We start from the raw sequence: 19,562 nt of genomic DNA on the forward strand, positions 1-19,562 counted from the left end.
ACCTGATTGATCACCATCTGGCTTTTGACTTGGATTAGGACTGTCATTCAGGAAGTCCTGCGCTCCAAAACCCTGCAGGTCAGTCAGAAACCAAGATCTCGCACATTGCCATGGAAGAGGAGACCATGGTTACTGACAGTACAGCACTCAATGGACTCCCACGTCTGAGGAGCAATCCAGGGAACAGTTGAATGTTACTGGGGAGAGTTCTCACAGATGGGGGGAGGGAAGCCATGGGGTTCAGAAGTATCTTGACCATGCATAGGTTAGTGTAAACTGCAGGACAACTGTCCAACTGAAAGCCTGCCCCAAGTTACCACAATAGTTTACCAGTCAGGTAGGTATGCAGTATCCAGTTTACCCATCTGGTTTACTGGTCAGGTAGGCCAATATATCATTCCCACCTGGAACTGAATAAACAGGGACCAGGCCAGGATGAGCCCTTAAGTTGTAATTAATTGAGGGTTATCAGATCAGGTATGATTGCTTTGAATGATATGGCAGACTTGATGGGCTGAATGGCCTACCACTACTCATACATCTTATGGACTTAAATGTGGTGGATGCAGACAGATGGTGAAGTTCTGGGACTCCACCACCTAACCTGAGGCGGTTTCCTGGTGTCCTCCTGGCTGCTGCTTCCAGGACTGGCAGGCTCCGTCTGAAAACAATGTCTGCAGCCAGTGTGCTGCTCTCTGAAGTAAAAATAAGAAACAACTACAACACACAAAAAAAGAAATCAAAATGGGGGCAAGAAGTTTGCATTCTGAAATTGTTGATCTCAGCGTTGAGTCTAGAAGGTTGAAAATCAGCATTTCTTGATTTTCTCCTCATTAGCCTAAGAATATTAAAGCTCGATGTAGCAACTTCATCAGTATTTACACACAGCATAAACAGACAATAAAGCTGAGAAAATAGCTCCTCAAGGCCCTGCAAAAATAACATTTATCCCCTTATGTTGCTGTAATAACTTCTTACGAATCCCTAGATCCAACTTCTCTGCTATGTGTTATGAATGAAGGGAATACTCTGCAACATTCTCTTGTTTTAAATTAGAATCTAAAACCTCATTTGAATAACGTAAGTGGGTTATGGTCAACCTTATCAATCTAATCGTCCAAAAACAGTAAGTGTTTCAGCCATATCTCAAGACTGTTGGGGAGTAATGTTAATTTGATCCTCACAGGCCATTATCACATTTGGAACACAGTGGTTTGGTCATTTCATAGTGAAAGAGGTGTGAGAAAGAAACTTTGAACTTGATGAGTTGACATTTTTCTTTCTTCTTTCTGCAGGATTATACTCTGACAATGTACTTCCAGCAGTCCTGGAGAGACAAGAGGCTTTCATACTCTGGAATACCTCTGAACCTCACTCTAGATAACAGAGTGGCTGACCAACTCTGGGTTCCCGACACCTACTTTATTAATGACAAAAAGTCATTTGTGCATGGAGTTACAGTGAAAAATCGAATGATTCGTCTGCACCCAGATGGCACAGTGCTGTACAGCCTGAGGTTTGTTTGAAGTTTATTTGAATAGTTGTGTGGATCACCGACTGGGATTGAATGTGGGTTATAGGTAGCCATGCAGTTTAGGTGTTGCTAATGCAAGATAATAATCTTTAGATTATTGTTCTCTCCCTGTCAAATTTGTTATATTTCTTCTTTCTTTGCAGGTCACCCCTAATCATTCACTTTCTAAAGAAAGTAATTGCCTGCTCCCAGGCCCAGATCAATTCCATTCTTTAGGCAGCAATTAGAACAAGGTCAGCAGATCTGGTGATCCCACACTCTGCTCATTCCCTTTTGTTGTGCAGTAGCACAGCTGAGCCGAGTATATGAACCATGGGAGGCACATTTATACTTTGATGCTGCTATTTGTTTAAAACAAATACACAGCGACACCACCACTATAATTGGCACAGATACTTATTATTTGATGTTATTTGGAAGAACTAATTTTTAAAATCAGATGTGCTTCAATATTGGTGATATAGGTGATTTAGGTGTGAAAGCTACATATTTACATATATGTAGGTAGCATAAATATTTGTGAGATAGTGATTGTGGACATATATTGGAGAGCAGTGTGGATATATCCATTAGATTCCAGAATAAGCGTTGTCGAGGTTGTTTTGCTGTGATGCGATAATTGTATTCCTCTGCAACCTCATGCTGTAGAAAGTCGCGCTAAGGAAAACCACTGTAGAAAATTGCACTGTCGAACAGAAAATCCCTAGAGCCGTTCAGGAGAAAGTTTGCATTATCCAAACAACATCCACAAATCGTCAATTGTGTTATAGCCAATTTGCGTTGACAAATTGCACATTATACCAGAAAGACCTGGATTGTCATTCTATTGATGGACAAGAAATAGCATATATATTTCGGTCATACAGTCAACTGGATGTATCTCAAAGAGACAACAGTTCAAATCTTCCATTTCATGGAATTCAGACACTTAATCTGGATCATGGGACCTGCCAAGACTGTGGCAGCTCTCACAGAATCAGATTCAACTATTTTGAGCTGATCTTCATGCTGATTCTAAGTGATCTATCAGTGATCAAAGCAGACAATATTTTCTTAATGTATCCATACATACAAAGGGATACCTATAACCCACACTCAATCCCAGCTGATTCAACGTTGGAAGCTTAGTGAACACATTATCTTTCCCTCTCTGGACAACAATCATCATTGCTTAAGTACCCAGGGTCCCTGATTTACGAATGTCTGACTAACGAGTACTTCTATGTACAGTGATCCCATGCAGGGGTGTAATTTAAAAGATCCAACATATGAACATTTATACACTTAAGAATGGCTACTTTATATTGTCCTGAATTGTGTTCCAGCTTGTGTACAAACTGGCAATCAGACTCAAGATTGGAACCCCCTTCGCAACCTGGGACTGCCAATATTTGTAATTGTGAGACAGTCATATTGATAAAAATGTGAGATACAGTGTAGATATCAAGTACAGGATGGGTTTTACAAGTTCATGATCCAGATTCAGAGCTTCATGCTTTTGGACAACATATGAGTATTTGTGCAGAATGATCCACAAACTCTACAGATTTTCCAGAAATTAGAGGTGGAGAAAAGTATATGATGTCTCTACCTCCCCAACTAGATTCTTAGTAGGTTGTCCTAGTTTGTAAAAAGCCAGTAGCACAAATTCAAAAGACCACGTTCATATATTAGACAACAGTGTGGTCTTGTATGTCAGGGATAATATAGATATAAATGTAAGGCAGCAGAGTGTTTTTACATGAAAGGTTGTGTAGGTGTATATATGAGAGCAATAAATGAAAAGCATTATGCACATACATTGAATTGAATCGAATCGAATTTATTGTCACGTGTACTGAGGCACAGTGAAAAGCTTTGTCTTGCGAGCAATACAGGCAGATCACAGAGTTAATAGAACATAGAACAACACAGCACAGAACAGGCCCTTCAGCCCACGATGTTGTGCTGACCATTGATCCTCATGTAAGGTAAACCTGATGTACGAATCCTCAAATTTCTGTGACCATATGCATGTCCAGCAGTCTCTTAAATATCCCCAATGACCTCGCTTCCAACTGCTGCTGGCAACACATTCCATGCTCTCACAACTCTCTGCATAAAGAGGAGAAAGTGAGGTCTGCAGATGCTGGAGATCAGAGCTGAAATGCTTATGCCCAAAACGTCGATTGTCCTGTTCCCTGGATGCTGCCTGACTCTCTGCGTAAAGAACCCGCCTCTGACATCCCCTCTATACTTTCTGCCAAACAGCTTAAAACTATGACCTCTTGTGTTAACAATTTCTGCCCTGGGAAAAAGTCTCTGGCTTTCAACTCTATCTATGCCTCTCATTATCTTGTACACCTCAATTAGGTCCCCTCTCTTCCTTCTTTTTTCCAATGAAGAAAGTCGGAGCTCAGTCAACTGCCCTTCATAAGATAAGCCCTCCATTCCAGGCAGCATCCTGGTAAACCTCCTCTGAATCCTCTCCAAAGCATCCACATATTTCCTATAATAGGGCAGCCAGAACTGGACACAGTATTCCAAGTGCGGTCTAACCAAAGTTTTATAGAGCTGTAACAAAATCTCACGGCTCTGAAACTCAATCCCCCTGTTAATGAAAGCCAATGCTTTCTTAACAACCCTGTCCACTTGGGTGGCAATTTTAAAGGATCTATGTACCTGCACACCAAGATCCCGCTGTCCCTCCACTCTGCCAAGAATACGGTCTTTAATCCTGTACTCGACTTTCAAGTTTGATCTTCCAAAATGCATCACTTCGCATTTATCCAGGTTGAACTCCATCTGCCACCTCTCAGCCCATCTCTGCATCCTGTCAATGTCCCGCTGCAGCCTACAACAGCCCTCTATACTGTCAACGACACCTCCAACCTTTGTGTCATCTGCAAAGTTGCTGACCCATCCTTCAATCTCCTCATCCAAGTCATTAATAAAAATTACAAAGACGCCCAAGAACAGAGCCCTATGGAACACCACTCACCACTGACTTCCAGGCAGAATACTTTCCTTCCACTACTACTCGCTGTCATCTGTTGGCCAGCCAATTCTGTATCCAGACAGCTAAATTTCCCTGAATCCCATTCCTCCTGACCTTCTGAATGAGCCTACCATGGGGAACCTTATCAAATGCCTTGCTGAAGTCCACATACACCATATTCACCACTCGACCCTCATCAACTTGTCGAGTAACATCCTCAAAGAACTCAATAAGATTTGTGAGGCATGACCTGCCCCTCACAAAGCCGTGCTGACTGCATTTAATCAAGCCATGCTCTTCCAGATGGTCATAAATCCTATCCCTCAGAATCCTTTCTAACACCTTGCAGACCACATATGTGAGACTGACTGGTCTGTAATTGCCAGGGATTTCCCTATTTCCTTTCTTGAAGAGAGGAAGTACATTTGCCTCCCTCCAGTCCTCAGGTACGACTCCAGTGGAGAGCGAGGATGCAAAGATCTTCGCAAGCGGCGAAGCAATCACATTTCTCTCTTCCCAAAGCAGCCAAGAACAAATTTGGTCTGGCCCTGGCGACTTGTCAATCTTAATATTTGTCAAAATTTTCAGCACATCAGCTTCCTCAATCTCTATCCGTTCCAGCATGCTTACCTGCTCCTCAATGGTTTCATTCACTACAAGGTCCTTTTCTTTCGTAAAGACAGAAGCAAAAAACTCATAGGGCTTCCCCTACCTCCTCAGACTCTATACACAAGTTCCCCATGCTATCCCTGATCAGCCCTACTCTTTCTTTGATCATTCTCTTATTCCTCACATATGTGTAAAATGCCTTTGGATTCTCCCTAATCCTTCCTGCCAAGCCTTTTTCATGCCCCCTCCTGGCTCTCCTCAGACCATTTTTGAGCTCCTTCCTCGCCTGCCTGTGATCCTCTAGAGCTGAGCAAGACCCTTGCTTCCTCCACCTTACGTAAGCTGCCTTCTTTCTTTTGATGAGAAGCTCCTCCGCTCTTGTCATCCAAGTTACCCCTTCTTGCCTGTCTCAGAGGAACACATTTGTGCATCACTCGCAACAACTGTTCCTTAAACAGTCTCCACATGTCTATAGTGCCCTTTCCATGGAGCAATTGCTCCCAGTCCATGCTTCCCAACACACGTCTGATAGTATCATAGTTTCCTTTTCCCCAATTAAATATCCTCCCATTGTGCCTGCTTCTCTCCTTCTCCATAGCTATGTAGAATGTGAGGCAGTTGTGGTCACTATCACCAAAATGCTCTCCCACCGCAAGATCTGACACCTGTCCCGGCTCATTGCTGAGCACCAAATCCAAAATGGCCTCTCCCCTCATTGGCCTGTCAACGTACTGAGTTAGGAAACCCTCCTGAACACACCTTACAAAAACAGCTCCTTCCAAACCATCTGCTCGAAGGAGGCTCCAATCAATATTGGGAAAGTTAAAGTCACCCATTACATCAACCCTACTACATTCACACTTTTCCAAAATCTGCCAAAGTATGCTTTCTTCAATCTCCCTGCTGCTATTGGGGGGCCTGTAGTAAACCCCTAATGAGGTGACTGCTCCCTTACTGTTCCTAATTTCCACCTATACTGACTCAATAGGCAGACCCTCCTCGACAATGGAAACTTCTGTAGCTGTGATACCCTCTCCGATTAGTAGTGTTACACCCCCTCCCTATTCTTTTTAAATGTTCTAAACCCTGGAATATCCAGCAACCATTCCTGCCCCTGAGAAACCCACGTCTCTGATATGGCCACAACATCATAGCACCAGGTACTGATCCATGCTCTAAGCTCATCACTTTTATTCCTGATATCATTGCATTAAAGCAAACACACTTTAACTGATCCCTTGGTTCTCTCCCAGGAAATTCCTTCCCACTGGCTGTGCTACCTCTTGCTATTGCCTCATCTCCATCAACTCTCACTATCAGTATATAGCTCAAGTTCCCACCCCCCTGCCATACTAGTTTAAACCCTCCTGAACCACTCGAGCAAACCTTCCACCCAGGACATTGGTCCCCTTCCAGTTCAGGTGCAACCCGTCCTTCATGTACAGGTCCCACCTTCCCCAGAAGGTATCCCAATTATCTACATATCTGAAGCCCTCCCTCCTACACCAGCTGCGCAGCCACGTGTTAAGCTGCGCCTGCTCCCTGTTCCTCGCTTCGCTTTCTCGTGGGACAGTAGTAAACCCAAGAACACTACTCTGTTCGTCCTGCTCTGCAGCTTCCACCATAACTCACTTTTTATATTCTCAATCCTTTCTTGGTTATATCATTGGTGTCAATATGTAACACGATTTCTGGCTGTTCGCCCTCCCCTTTCAGAATCTTATACACCCAATCGGAGACGTCCTGCACCCTGGCACCAGGGAGGTAACATACCTTCCGGGAATCCCGATCCTGACCACAAAATCTCCTGTCAATTCTCCGAACAATCGAGTCTCCTACCACTAGCGCTTTTCTATTCTGCCCCCTTCTCTTCTGGGCTGCAGTGTCAGGCTCAGTGCCAGAGAATCTTTGAGAATGCTGGCGGTCTTTCCTTGACAGTGGGCCTGGTAGATGGATTCTATAGATGGGAAGTTGGCCTTTGTGATTGTCCAGGCCGAGTTCACCACTCTCTGTAACCATCTCCGATCTTGAATGGTACAGTTGCCATACCAGGCAGTGATACATCCAGACAGAATGCTTTCAATGGAGCACCTATAAAAGTTGGCAGGGGTATTCGCTGTCATGCCAAATTTCCTCAGCTGCCTGAGGAATAAGAGGCCTTTGTAAACAGTGCGTCCACAGGAAGAGTCCAAGAAAGCTTGTTGTGGATGACCACTCCCAGGAGCTTGACACTCTCCACTCGTTCCACCTCTGTGCTGATGATGTGTAGGGGTGCATTATTGCCAAAAGTCAATAATGAGTTCCTTGGCTTTGCCAGCATTGAGAGCTAGGTTGTTCTCAGTGCACAATTGGTCAAGATTTTCCACCTCCTGTCTGTAGTCTGTTTCATCGCCATCAGAGATTCGACTGACTATGGTGGCCATAGACCCATAGAGATGTACAGCACAGAAACAGACCCTTCAGTCCAACTCGTCCATGCCATCCAGATATCCCAACCCAATCTAGTCCCACCTGCCAGCACCTGGTCCATATCCCTCCAAACCTTTCCTATTCATATACCCATCCAAATGCCTTTTAAATGTTGCAATTGTACCAGCCTCCACCACTTTCTCTGGCAGCTCATTTCATACAAATACCAACCTCTGCTTGAAAACGTTGCTCCTTAGGTCTCTTTTATATCTTTCCCCTCTCACCCTAAACCTATGTCTTCTAGTTCTGGACTACCCCATCCCAGGGAAAAGACTTTGCCTATTTATCCTATCCATGCCCCTCATGATTGTATAAACCTCTATAAGGTCACCCCTCAGCCTCCGACGTTCCAGGGAAAACAGCCCCAGCCTATTCAATCTCCCCCTATAGCTCAAATCCTCCAACTCTGGCAGCATCCTTGTAAATCTTTTCTGAACCCTTTCAAGTTTCACAACATCTTTCCGATAGGAAGAAGACCAGAATTGCATGCAATATTCCAACAGTGGCCTAACCAATGTCCTGTACAGCTGCAACATGACCTCCCAACTCCTGTACTCAAAACTCTGACCAATAAAGGAAAGCAGACCAAACGCCTTCTTCACTATCCTATCTACCTGTGACTCCCCTATGAACCTGCACTCCAAGGTCTCTTTATTCAGCAACACTCCCTAGGACTTTACCATTAAGTGTACAATCCTGCTAAGATTAGCTTTCCCAAAATGCAGTACCTCACATTTATCTAAATTCAACTCTGTCTGCCATTTCTCGGTCCATTGTCCTATCTGATCAAGATCCCACTGTAATCTGAGGTAACTTTCTTCACTGTTCACTACACTTCCAATTTTTGTCATCAGCCAACATGTAAATGGCATTACTCTGGTATTTAGCGATGCAGTAATGGGTATACGTAAATATAGTAGGGGGCTGAGTATGCACCCCTGGGGGGGTCCAGTGTTGAGTGTTAGTGAGGATGAAATGTTGTCTCCAATCTTCACTGACTGATGCCTGTGGGTCAGGAAACTGAGGATCCAGTTGCAGAAAGTGGGGCTCAGTCTGAGATCACTAAGGTTAGTAATCAGTCTCCAGGGGATAATAGTGTTGAAGGCTGCACTGTAGTCAATGAATAGGATTTTTACATAGCTGTTCTTGGTGTCAAGATGTTCTAGGGAGGAGTGAAGGGCAAGTGATATGGCATCTGACATGGATCTGTTGGTCCAATACGCAAATTGAAGTAGGTCAAGAGTACTGGGGAAGGCTGGAGTTGATTAATGCCATGACCAGCCTTTCAAAGCATTTCATGACCACCGGAGTTAGGGCCACTGGGCGATAGACATTCAGACATGCTGCATGAGCCTTCTTCGGCACAGGGATGATGTTGGTCCAATTGAAACAGGCAGGGACAGTGGCCTGTTGCAGGGAGAGGTTGAAGATGTCCGAGAAGACCTCTGCCGATTGCTTTGCGTATGCTCTGAGTGCACGGCCTGGTACTCCGTCTGGTCCCATCGCTTTCTTTGGGATTCACACGAAGGAATACTGATCTGACCTCTGATGCAGTGACTGGGATAGGCTCATCAGGACTTGTCGGAATAGGTGTTACCTCTCCACCGAAATTCTGCTCAAAGTGAGCATAGAAGGCATTGAGACAGTCTGGGAGGGATATGTCATCGTCTGCTATTTTGTACTGTCTCTTTTTAGAACCTGTGATGTCATGCAGTCCTTGCCATAGTCACCGTGTGTCTATCTGGGTCTCTAGTTTCGATCGGTATTTGACCTCTGCGAAGGTCTTACTTGGATTCTTTATATTTGAGTGGGTGTCCTGCTCTGAAGGCCTCCCACCCGATTTTTAGCAGGTTTTGTATGTCCTGATTCATGCAGGGTTTCTGTTGGAGAACACCCAGATTGACTTCCTTGGTATGCAGTCCTCCACACACTTGCTGATAAAGTCAATGATGGTGATGGCGTACTTGTCCAAGGTACCTGTGGATTGTTTGAACATGGCCCAAACAGCCGGTTCCAGACAGCACCGGAGTTGATCTTCTGCCTCCTCTGACCAGCACTGGATCTGTATCCACGAGGGAGTCTCCTGCTTGAGCTTTTGCGTGTAAGCCGGGAGGAGAAACATGGCATTGTGGTCGGAATGCGGGGGATGGAGCGGTAGGCATCTTTCACAGTGGTGTAGAAATGGGCCCCTGGTGGGGCAGGTAATGTTTTGGTGGAACTTGGGCAACACCTTCCTTCGATTGGCTTGATTGAAGTCGCCAGTTACAATAATCTGGGCCTCTGGGTGTTTCGTCTCCAGGGTGTTAGTGGGGGAGTACAACACATCTAGAGCTTCCTCAACCTTTGCTTGTGGTGGTATGTACACAACAGTTAGTATAGCAGCAGTAAATTCCCGTGGTAGATAGAAGGGGCTACATTTGATGATGAGGAATTCAATGTTTAGGGAGCAATGGCTGCCCAGGTTGCAATGTCTGTGCACCACAAATTGTTGATTAAAAAGCAAACCCTGCACCCTTTGTCTTACCCAAGGACTCTGTATGGTCCATACAATGGATAGAAGAACCATCAGCCTAAAGTGCGCAGTGGGAAATGGATGGGTTGAGCCAGGTTTCTGTGAAGCAGAATGCACAGCAGTCCTGCAGTTCATGCTGGAAGCTGAGCTGTGATCTGAGTTTGTCCATCTTGTTCTCCAGAGATTGTACATTTGCTAGGAGTAAGCTAGGAAGAGGGGGCCTCAGTCTTACCAGCATGTTTACCCGCTTCCTTGCAGGTTTCTTACATTTGAGTGGTCTGGTGGTCTGGTCATGTGAAAGGAGAATCTGGATATATGTGTGAGATGTAGTTTCAATATCATGTTAATGGGCAATATGGAGGTATATATGTAGGAACACAATTCTGCAGAGCAGTATAAGGTCAGGAAACAAAGCCAATTATAAGCACAATGGATGTACCTACATCACAGACTACAGTGGTTCAAGTGGGATATAGTTTACCACCACCTTCTTACTGGCAAATAGGAATGGAAAATGAAAACTGACCTTGTCCCAGTGTCCACATCCCATGAAAGATACAAAATAAAATACTTACGTAAATAGATGAATCACAGTTGATAATTATTGCCTAATACCATTATTTTCATTGGAGGAAAAATTTTCTTTTGAATTATGAAATAACTAGTCTTTTATGAATTGAGGCCAGAACTCTACAATTTCTAATATAATTCAAGTAGATGATTGTAAGATTCAAAAACCAATTATTGCGTGAATTCAATGGACTATTTACAATATACTGAGCGGATTTGAAGCTACAGCAATCCTCAAAGGACCAGTATTTGATTTTTAATCCTTATGTAACTAAAGAGGCATTTGATGGATCATCACCCAAGGCTTCAGAGACAAACAGCTTTTTGTTGTCAAAGCTGAAAATCTAGTGAAGCATGAGAAAGCCAGAACTGAAATGAAGCAGTGCGTCTACAGAAATCTTGGAAATGGTCTCTATTTCATGACTGATGTTTTATCTATCCAAATCAGGAGACAGATATTTTTCTAGCATTAATGTGCTAAGGAGTGCTGAAAACCAGCAAATTCGAGGAAGGTCCTATACATTTAAGGCTGGTTAATTCGATTTTTCGGCTAGATAAGGGAGCCCCAGTTTATTAAAGTGGTGCAGCGTGTAGAAAGGTGAGTTAAGACCACGACTAGATCAGCCATAATATAATTGAATGCTGGATCAGGCTCTAAGGGCTGAATGACCTCCTCCTGTTAGTATGTCCTATATCCTATGTTCCTATAACAATGCAGATTTAACAGCACCTATATTGACACCTCTACTTGCTTTGATTTGTCACACTGGTTGGCTGATATCTAATACTGGAAGATCATGTAACTCTGCTAATTAAGTATTGTCTTTGGTTTTCAACACAAACTCTGTTCTCTTTCCCCAGACTCTCTCTCTGATAAACCTCGGAGTTGAATATAGTGTACACATCATAGGGAACCTATTGCATCCTGAGCTTAGTTTCTTACTTCATCATCTCCATCACCAAAACTAACCACTTGTAACTCAAAACGTTGCCTATCTCAACCTTACCTTAGGCCATTTGTTGCTGAAATCCTCATTCATTCCTTTGTTACTTCTAGAAACATCTATTCCAATATCTTCCCATCTTGTACCCTCACTAAAACCCCTCATGGTCTTACTCAAACACTGGCCTATCCACCCACCATATCTTTGCTTGCTGAATTAGGAGCAATTAGAGATGGAGAATCATACATGACACGCTTGCCTCCCCAAATAGATTCTTAGGAGATTGCCCTAGTTTGTAAAAAGCCAGACAGTAGCACAAAATCAAAAGACCACTTTTGTATATTTGACAATAGTGTGTCTTATATGTCTGGGATGATATGGATAGATGTATATTAGGCAGCAAAGTGGATTTAAATGAGGGTTTCTGTAGGTATACACATGACGACAATATGTAAACGATGGCAGTATAATATCGGCTCTCAACCTGGCAATAGCTCAATTTGAAACTATTTGTCCTTGTATTCTAATCTCTCCACGATATCGCTCCTCCCTATCTCTGTAATCTGCTCCAGTTCTACATTTCCTGAGATTTCTTTATTCCTTCCATTCTGGCCTCCTTCACATCCTTGATTGTAATTTATCCACCATTATTAGAGATGGGTAAGATATGCTGGTCTTACCAACAATGCTCACATGTCATGACAGGATGATAAAAACAGTGGCTGCTTTGTCTTCAGCTGCCCTGGATACTGACTCCAGGAATTCCTTCCCAAAACCTTTTTGCTTCTCTCCTCCTTAATATATTCATTAAATCTAACCCTTTTGATCAAGACTTTAAGCATCTGGAACAATATGTTACATGGCTTGGTATTCATTTGCAAAGATAATCAATTCTGTGAAGTACCTTGAGATGTTTTACTGCATGAAAGGATACTCAAATGCAAGTTTGTATTGTTGTTGAACAATTTGATGATAAGTAAACTTGCCCCAGTGTAATAATCCTAACCAGTTTTAATGATTCAAAATTAGTCATGACTTTGTGCTGTGCAACACAACAGTGTATATTAAATATCAAATAAAAGCTCAGACAAGCATTCAACAGGATAATAGTGTCTGTTGGGCAACTTCAAAAATAATATTATCCCCTAGATGCCAGTTTGTTAATAAATTGTGCAGGATAACTGATTAAAAAGCAAGCTTGATATTATGTAATTTAAAAGTGTTTAGTATTTAATATAATTGTGGCTGTATTATTATTGGTATCACAGCAACATCTTTACTGCCTTTGGAAATACCTATAATACCTTCTACATGGTACCATAAAGTAAAGGATAATATAAAAGATAATACAATTGATAAAATAACATAAAATAAATAAAGGGTAAGAACAATGCCACCAGGTTAATTTAATATAACTTACTCAAAAAAGCAAATTTAAAAGCAAATCATATCTGACTAACTTGATTTGTTTATTAATGTATTAACAAAGAGAATTGATGAAGCTAGTACAGCTGATTTATCTACAATCTTTAAGAAGACAATTTATAACTTATCACATAAATGCAAAGATAAATCCGATGAGATTAAATGGGCTGTGACAACCTGGATACAAAATTGACAAGGCAACGAAAGCAAAGTAGTGGCCAATTGTTCATATTCTAGAGAGTGGTATTCTCTTATGCAGAGGGTAGTAACATACTTTAGGAAGAGAGTACTGATGAAATGAACAAATGATATAGTAAAGAAATCTCAGCGTCACACCTGTCAATGGTTTTTACTTTTGTGTGTGGTTTGCTTCAAGAAGCTGAAGAAGTTTCAGTACAGTCTTGACAGCATTCAGAGACAAAGTTAAAGACAGTGGTGATTTCACAGCTATGGGCCTGGTATGGCTATTGGCTTCAGCCACAGCAGATCCTCCTCCAGCAGACATCATGATCCTGTGCAAAGTGCACCTCATGCGGCATCTTATGTTTCCTTAAACGTGACTGAAGTATTAGAAGAAGTTCAGCATTCGAAACAGTAAATAAAGTTCCACTTAACTGATTCCTAGAATGAGACAGTTGTCTTATGAGACAGGTTGGACAGGGTTAGCCTTTATCCATTGGTGTTTAGAAGAATGAGAGGTGATCTTATTGAAACATGTAAGAATTTGAGGGAAATTGACATGCTGTAAGTTGAGGATGTTTCCCCTTGTGAAAGAGACTAGATTTAGGAGACACAATAAAAAAAAACAAAGTCTCTACCACTTAAAATGGAGATGATGGGACTGTTTTTCCTCTCAGGAGATCCTTGATCTATGAAATTCTCCTCTCCAGACAGCAGGAGAGACAGATAACTGAAAGTCCTGGAGAGACTCATCAGGTCTGGCAGCGTCTGTGGAGACTTGAAACAGAGGCAAATTTTCAAGTTCGACATGACTCTTCTTCGGAAACCACCACCAGAACTGCTGGATTTCTCCAACACTTGTTTTTTGTAAAATTTCAGGTGTCAAGCATCTGCAGTTCTTTGCTTTTATTTCAGCATCATAGAATATTTTTAAGGCAGAGATTGATATTGTCTTGATTGACAAGGGAGTCAAAGGGTATAGGAAGTAGAAATAAAAGTGGGGTGAAGGCCACAAACAGGTTAAACATAATCTTATCCAATGACAGGGCCGAATTGAGAGCCTGAATCTACTGCTGTTCTATTTTTGTATGTAAAATGCATATCCTCTGTCGGAAGATCTGGTGCCCTGGTTATATCACATGCAAGTTGTGTCTCTCTGCTGAAGCCTTTTTTTCTTGTGGAGCAGTAGGACTGTGAGCAGTTTTTTTTGCAAATCTCTCTGGTTCTCATCTGAGATCCAATCTAAGGTGACATAAGCTGCACTGATACTGATCTGATATAAAAATGCTCCACAATGCAGGTCGAACCTTCAAGCATTGCGAACAATATGTAAAGTAACCTCCCAGCACAAATGTTTTGCAGAAGCTATTCCTCACAAGCAGCTAAGAAAGCTGCAGTGAGTACTTACAGTCGATTCTTTGCCCTGTCATATAGTTTCAATGATATGAAACTATATAATTTCCCCTCTGTTGCCACTGTTCTCCCTTTCAGTGGCGCGTGTCAGGGTGTTTGGGAAGCCTGATATGTTTCAGCAAAATCCAAAGGTTGGTGGGTTGGATCCAGCATCCCAATCACAGTCAATTGCTTACCAACTCCTAAACTTTAACTACAATGTGTGAAGATTAAAAGTAATTCAAACATTCAACAACATTTTGAATACTAATTGTCATGTGTTGTCAAAGGCAGTCCATGATATTATTAAAGGTATGAGATGAAAGGAAGGATGCTCTGGTTATGAAAGGAGTGCAGCGAAGGTTTACAAGGTTTACTCCTGGGAGGGCAGGACTGACGTATGAAGAGGGACTGCATTAGTTAGCACCATATTCAATGGAGATTTAAAGAATAAGGGGGATCTCAGAGAAGCCTGAAAAATTCTAACAGGACCAGACATGACAAATGCATAATGGATAATCCCAATGACCAGGAAGTCCAGAACCAGGGGTTGCAGTGTAAGGATAAAGGCCATTTATCAAGGGGAGGAGACATTTCTTCACCCAGAGTGTGGTGAGCTTGTGGAATTCTCTGCCTCAAAAAAAACCAGTTAGGGCCAAAATGTTGAATATTTTCAATAAGAGTTTAGATATAATACTTAGAGATAAAGGGATCAAGAGGGAACAGAGTACTGAATTAGATGATCATATTGAATGATGGGGAAGATTCAAAGGATGAATGGTCTCTGCCTTTTCCCATTTTCTGGGATGCATCTGTCCCATCCATTCTTAAGAATAGTCACTCTCACCTCCCCTATGGAATTCAGTCATTTTGTCCATGTTTGAACTAAGGCTGTAATGAGGTCATGAGCTGAATGGCCCTGGTGAAACCCAAAACTGGGCATCACTGAGCAGGTTATTGCTGAGCAGGTGCTGCTTGATAGCACTGTTGATGTCACCTTCCATCACTTTACTGATGATCGAAAGTAGACTGATGGTGCGGTAATTGGCTGGATTGAATTTATCCTGCTTTTTATGTACAGGACATAGCTGGGCAATTCTTTAAACTTATTAGGTACATTCTTCTTGCCAAACAGTAACTAGGGAATTTTTTCATTCCAATAATTTAGACATTTGTGACAATAATTTTGAATCATGATCATTAAAGTTTGATGCCTGTTTCAAATGTTGTTTGAGATTGTTTATGGTAAGCTGAAGCCATTCCTCATTTTATTCCCAAATAGTTCATTATTTCATTGAATGTTTGTGACATAAAATTTTAACCATGAGTAATCCATATCTTGTAAGAGTGTGCTTACAAAATTTTTTGTACAATTTTTCCAAGACAAAAATTGCCATTATTTGCAAAGATATGGCCTTAGGAAAGCTTGTCAAAACATCCATAATTGTTCAAAGACACTGAATCACATCGCTAAGTTAAGGAAGGTGTCCAAGACCAGTTTTTACAAAACTGCTGAATAGTTCACCAAAAGCAACATCAGATTTAAAAGTGTAAGTTTAATTTATAGTTCAGGTTTCCCACCCACCAAAACAATCACATTTTTTTAAATCTTGGCCAATAAAAATGTCTATTATTGTATATTGTGTTTTCCTAATACTCAAGTGACTTGCAATTTGATTGTAAGGTAATCGTAAAATTTTGTTACGATACTGAGCTGAAGTTGCCATCTGCTATCCTACTATTCAATCCTCATCCAATGGGGATTTAGGTGTTCTCCATTTCTTCATTGATACTTTGTCTTTTAAATACAACCACTTATGTGTCAGTTTCAATTTCTGAGTAGATTATTTGATATCTCTCAATTCAGGATATGTCTGTTATATTTCTATTACGGAAAATGGGACAAATATATCAGCCTCTTTCTGTTTTCCTTCAGCTTTTTATGTAGTCTTTCAAAAATAATGTCAGATAATTGAATTTCCAAGCCATAGCTTTTTCTTATAGATCTCTTATTTTATTGACGAATTCTATGTTTCTGGGATCTAGTTACAACACAGTCAGGAAACAATCCAGGATATTCCTGCTGCAGGCATCTCATTTTGTTTTACTTTATTAGTTGTCCCTCTTAGTGAGGCCAATAATTTTGAATCAGTCTAGTTGTTTAGAGTCAGAGTCATGGAGATGGAGTCATACAGAAACAGACCCTTCGGTCCAACCCATCCATGCCAACCAGATGTCCCAACCTAATCTAACCCCATTTGCCAGCACTTGGCCCATATCCCTCCACACTCTTCCTATTCATATGCCCAGCCAGATGCCTTTTAAATGTTGTAATTGTACCAGCCTCCACCACTTCCTTTGGCAGCTCATTCCATACATGCACCACCCTCTGCATGAAAAAATTTCCCCTGAGATCCCTTTTATATCTTTCCCCTCTCATTCTAAACCTATGCCCTCTAGTTCTGGACTCCACCACCCCAGGGAAAAGTCTTTGTCAATATACCCTATCCATGCCCCTCATGATTTAATAAACCTCTGAAGTCACCCTCAGCCTCCGACACTTCAGGGAAAACAGCCCCAGTCTGTTCAGCCTCTCTCTATAGCTCAAATCCTCAAACCCTGGCAACATCCTTGTAAATCTTTTCTGAACCCTTTCAAGTTTTACAACATCCTTCTGATAGGAAGGAGACAAGAATTGCACGCAATATTCCAACAGTGGCCTAACCAATGTCCTGTACAGCCACAACATGACCTCCCAACTCCTGTAGTCAATACTCTGACCGATAAAGGAAAGCATACCAAACACCTACTTCATTATCCTATCTACCTGCAACTCTACTTTCAAGGAACCCGGAACTTGCACTCCAAGGTCTCTTTGTTCAGCAACACTCCCTAGGACCTAATCATTAAGATTTGCTTTCCCGAAATGCAGCATCTCACATTCCAAGATAAAATCATTCCTTCTTCAGGGATTTGTTGCACTACTATGATTACTTCCTCTCCACTTACTAAGTCACTCTTTAGTCCAACTCTACATAACGGGACTAACTTATAGTCTTATATCCCTCCAATAAATATTTCTTTCTTCATTAACCCCACTGGAAGAACCATTGTATCATCAGCCAGCATCAGTGATTGACTTGTGGTACAACAATTTATTCCAAACCCCGAGCAAACTGTTCAATTTTAATTGCTCAGCCACATTTACTGCTGATTCATCTCACTTTGTTACAGAATCTTTGGTACAAAAACAGTGCTTTGCAAATAAAATTCAATTTTAAACAAAATATATTTTGTTTGATAAACAGTGATTTCCGATGTCATAAGTTACAATTAAACAAAGCATTTAAGTTTTCAAATTTGGCACAACTCTAAATGACCCCTTCACCAATATACGTGGCATTGTCTGTTCAATACATCTCTCTGATGCAGAACTGAATTAAAAGCCCGATAACAAATGAGACAATCATTTTTTATTTACAACCACAACACACTTATTGAGGAAGGATGAAATGCTGTGGCAAAAAGGGCATATTATTCCGGAAAATTATTTGCAATATTGCTAAAATAGTAACATGTATTTAATAAAAGATTTATTGGTAAGGTCATTTCTTAAGGTCTTAACCAGAAACACATGTACATTTCATGATCTATTTATCTGTACCAAATTCATACCTGTGAATGTGTTCCATATCAAAGACAAAACAAATAACTCTCCTTGTCAGAATGATAAGATGAAATTTACAAGTAGCTGTGGTCATCAAATAGCTAGCCCATAATAAAACCAAAACAACACCAGATGCTGTAAATCAAGAACAGAAACAACAACAACTGAAAAGCTCAGCTTGTCTGGCAGCATCTCAGGACAATTAATGTTTTGGGTCCAGCGACCCTTCCTCAGGCCATAATAGTTTCCTGTGTTGAAGTCAGAAATATGTACTAGGTACTGAAAGAATCTACTGGAGTTGAAAGAATCAATTGACAGTGTGACATAGTGACAAGATTGTCATAGAGATATAGAGATGCACAGCATGGAAAGAGACCCTTCGGTCCAATCCGTCCTCGATCAGATATCCCAACCCAATCTAGTCCCACCTACCAGCACCCTGCCCATACCCCTCCAAACCCTTCCTATTCATATACCCATCCAAATGCCTCATAAATGTTGCAATTGTACCAGCACTTCCTCTGGCAACTCATTCCATACACGTACCACCCTCAGTGTAAAAAGGTTGCCCCACGGGTCTCTTTTATATCTTTTCCCTCTCACCCTAAACCTATGCCCTCTTGTTCTGGACTCCCCAACCCCAGGGAAAAGATTTTGCCTATTTACCCTACCCATGCCCCTCAATTTTGTAAACCTCTATAAGGTCACCCCTCAGCCTCCAACGCTTCAGGGAAAACAGCCCCAGCCTGTTCAGCCTCTCCCTGTAGCTCAAATCCTCTAACCCTGGCAACATCCTTGTAAATCTCTTCTGAACCCTTTCAAGTTTCACAACATCTTTCCCATAGGAAGGAGACCAGAGTTGCATGCAATATTCCAACAGTGGCCTAACCAATGTCCTGTACAGCTGCAACATGACCACCCAATTCCTGTACTCAATACTCTGACCAATAAAGGAAAGCATACAAACACCTTCTTCACTCTCCTATCTACCTGTGACTCCCCTTTCAAGGAGCTATGAACCTGCACTCCAAGGTCTCTTTGTTCAGCAACACTCCCTAGGACCTTACCATTAAGTGTATAAGTCCTGCTAAAATTTGCTTTCCCAAAATGCAGCACCTCGCATTTATCTGAATTAAACTCCATCTTCCACTTCTCAGCCCATTGGCCCATCTGGTCATGACTCTGTTGTAATCTGAGGTAACCCTCTTCGCTGTCCACTGCACCTTCAATTTTGGTGTCATCTGCAAACTTACTTACTGTACCTCGCATCCAAATCATTTATG

At 41.8% G+C, this 19,562-nt stretch overlaps 1 protein-coding gene across 1 annotated transcript in view; it reads left to right on the forward strand.

The window, feature by feature from the left end:
* Positions 1-19,562, forward strand: part of LOC122550659 (gamma-aminobutyric acid receptor subunit beta-1) — a 306,039-nt gene that overhangs the window by 155,695 nt on the left and 130,782 nt on the right. The window contains exon 4 of the mRNA XM_043691745.2: positions 1,296-1,516. Within this exon, the coding sequence (XP_043547680.1) occupies positions 1,296-1,516 (221 nt within the window). The remainder of the gene's footprint in view (positions 1-1,295; positions 1,517-19,562) is intronic.

Source organism: Chiloscyllium plagiosum, unplaced genomic scaffold, assembly GCF_037043375.1.
Source record: "Chiloscyllium plagiosum isolate Xiang-an unplaced genomic scaffold, Cpla_swu_hap1 HiC_scaffold_1, whole genome shotgun sequence".
NCBI classification, from domain to species: domain Eukaryota; kingdom Metazoa; phylum Chordata; class Chondrichthyes; order Orectolobiformes; family Hemiscylliidae; genus Chiloscyllium; species Chiloscyllium plagiosum.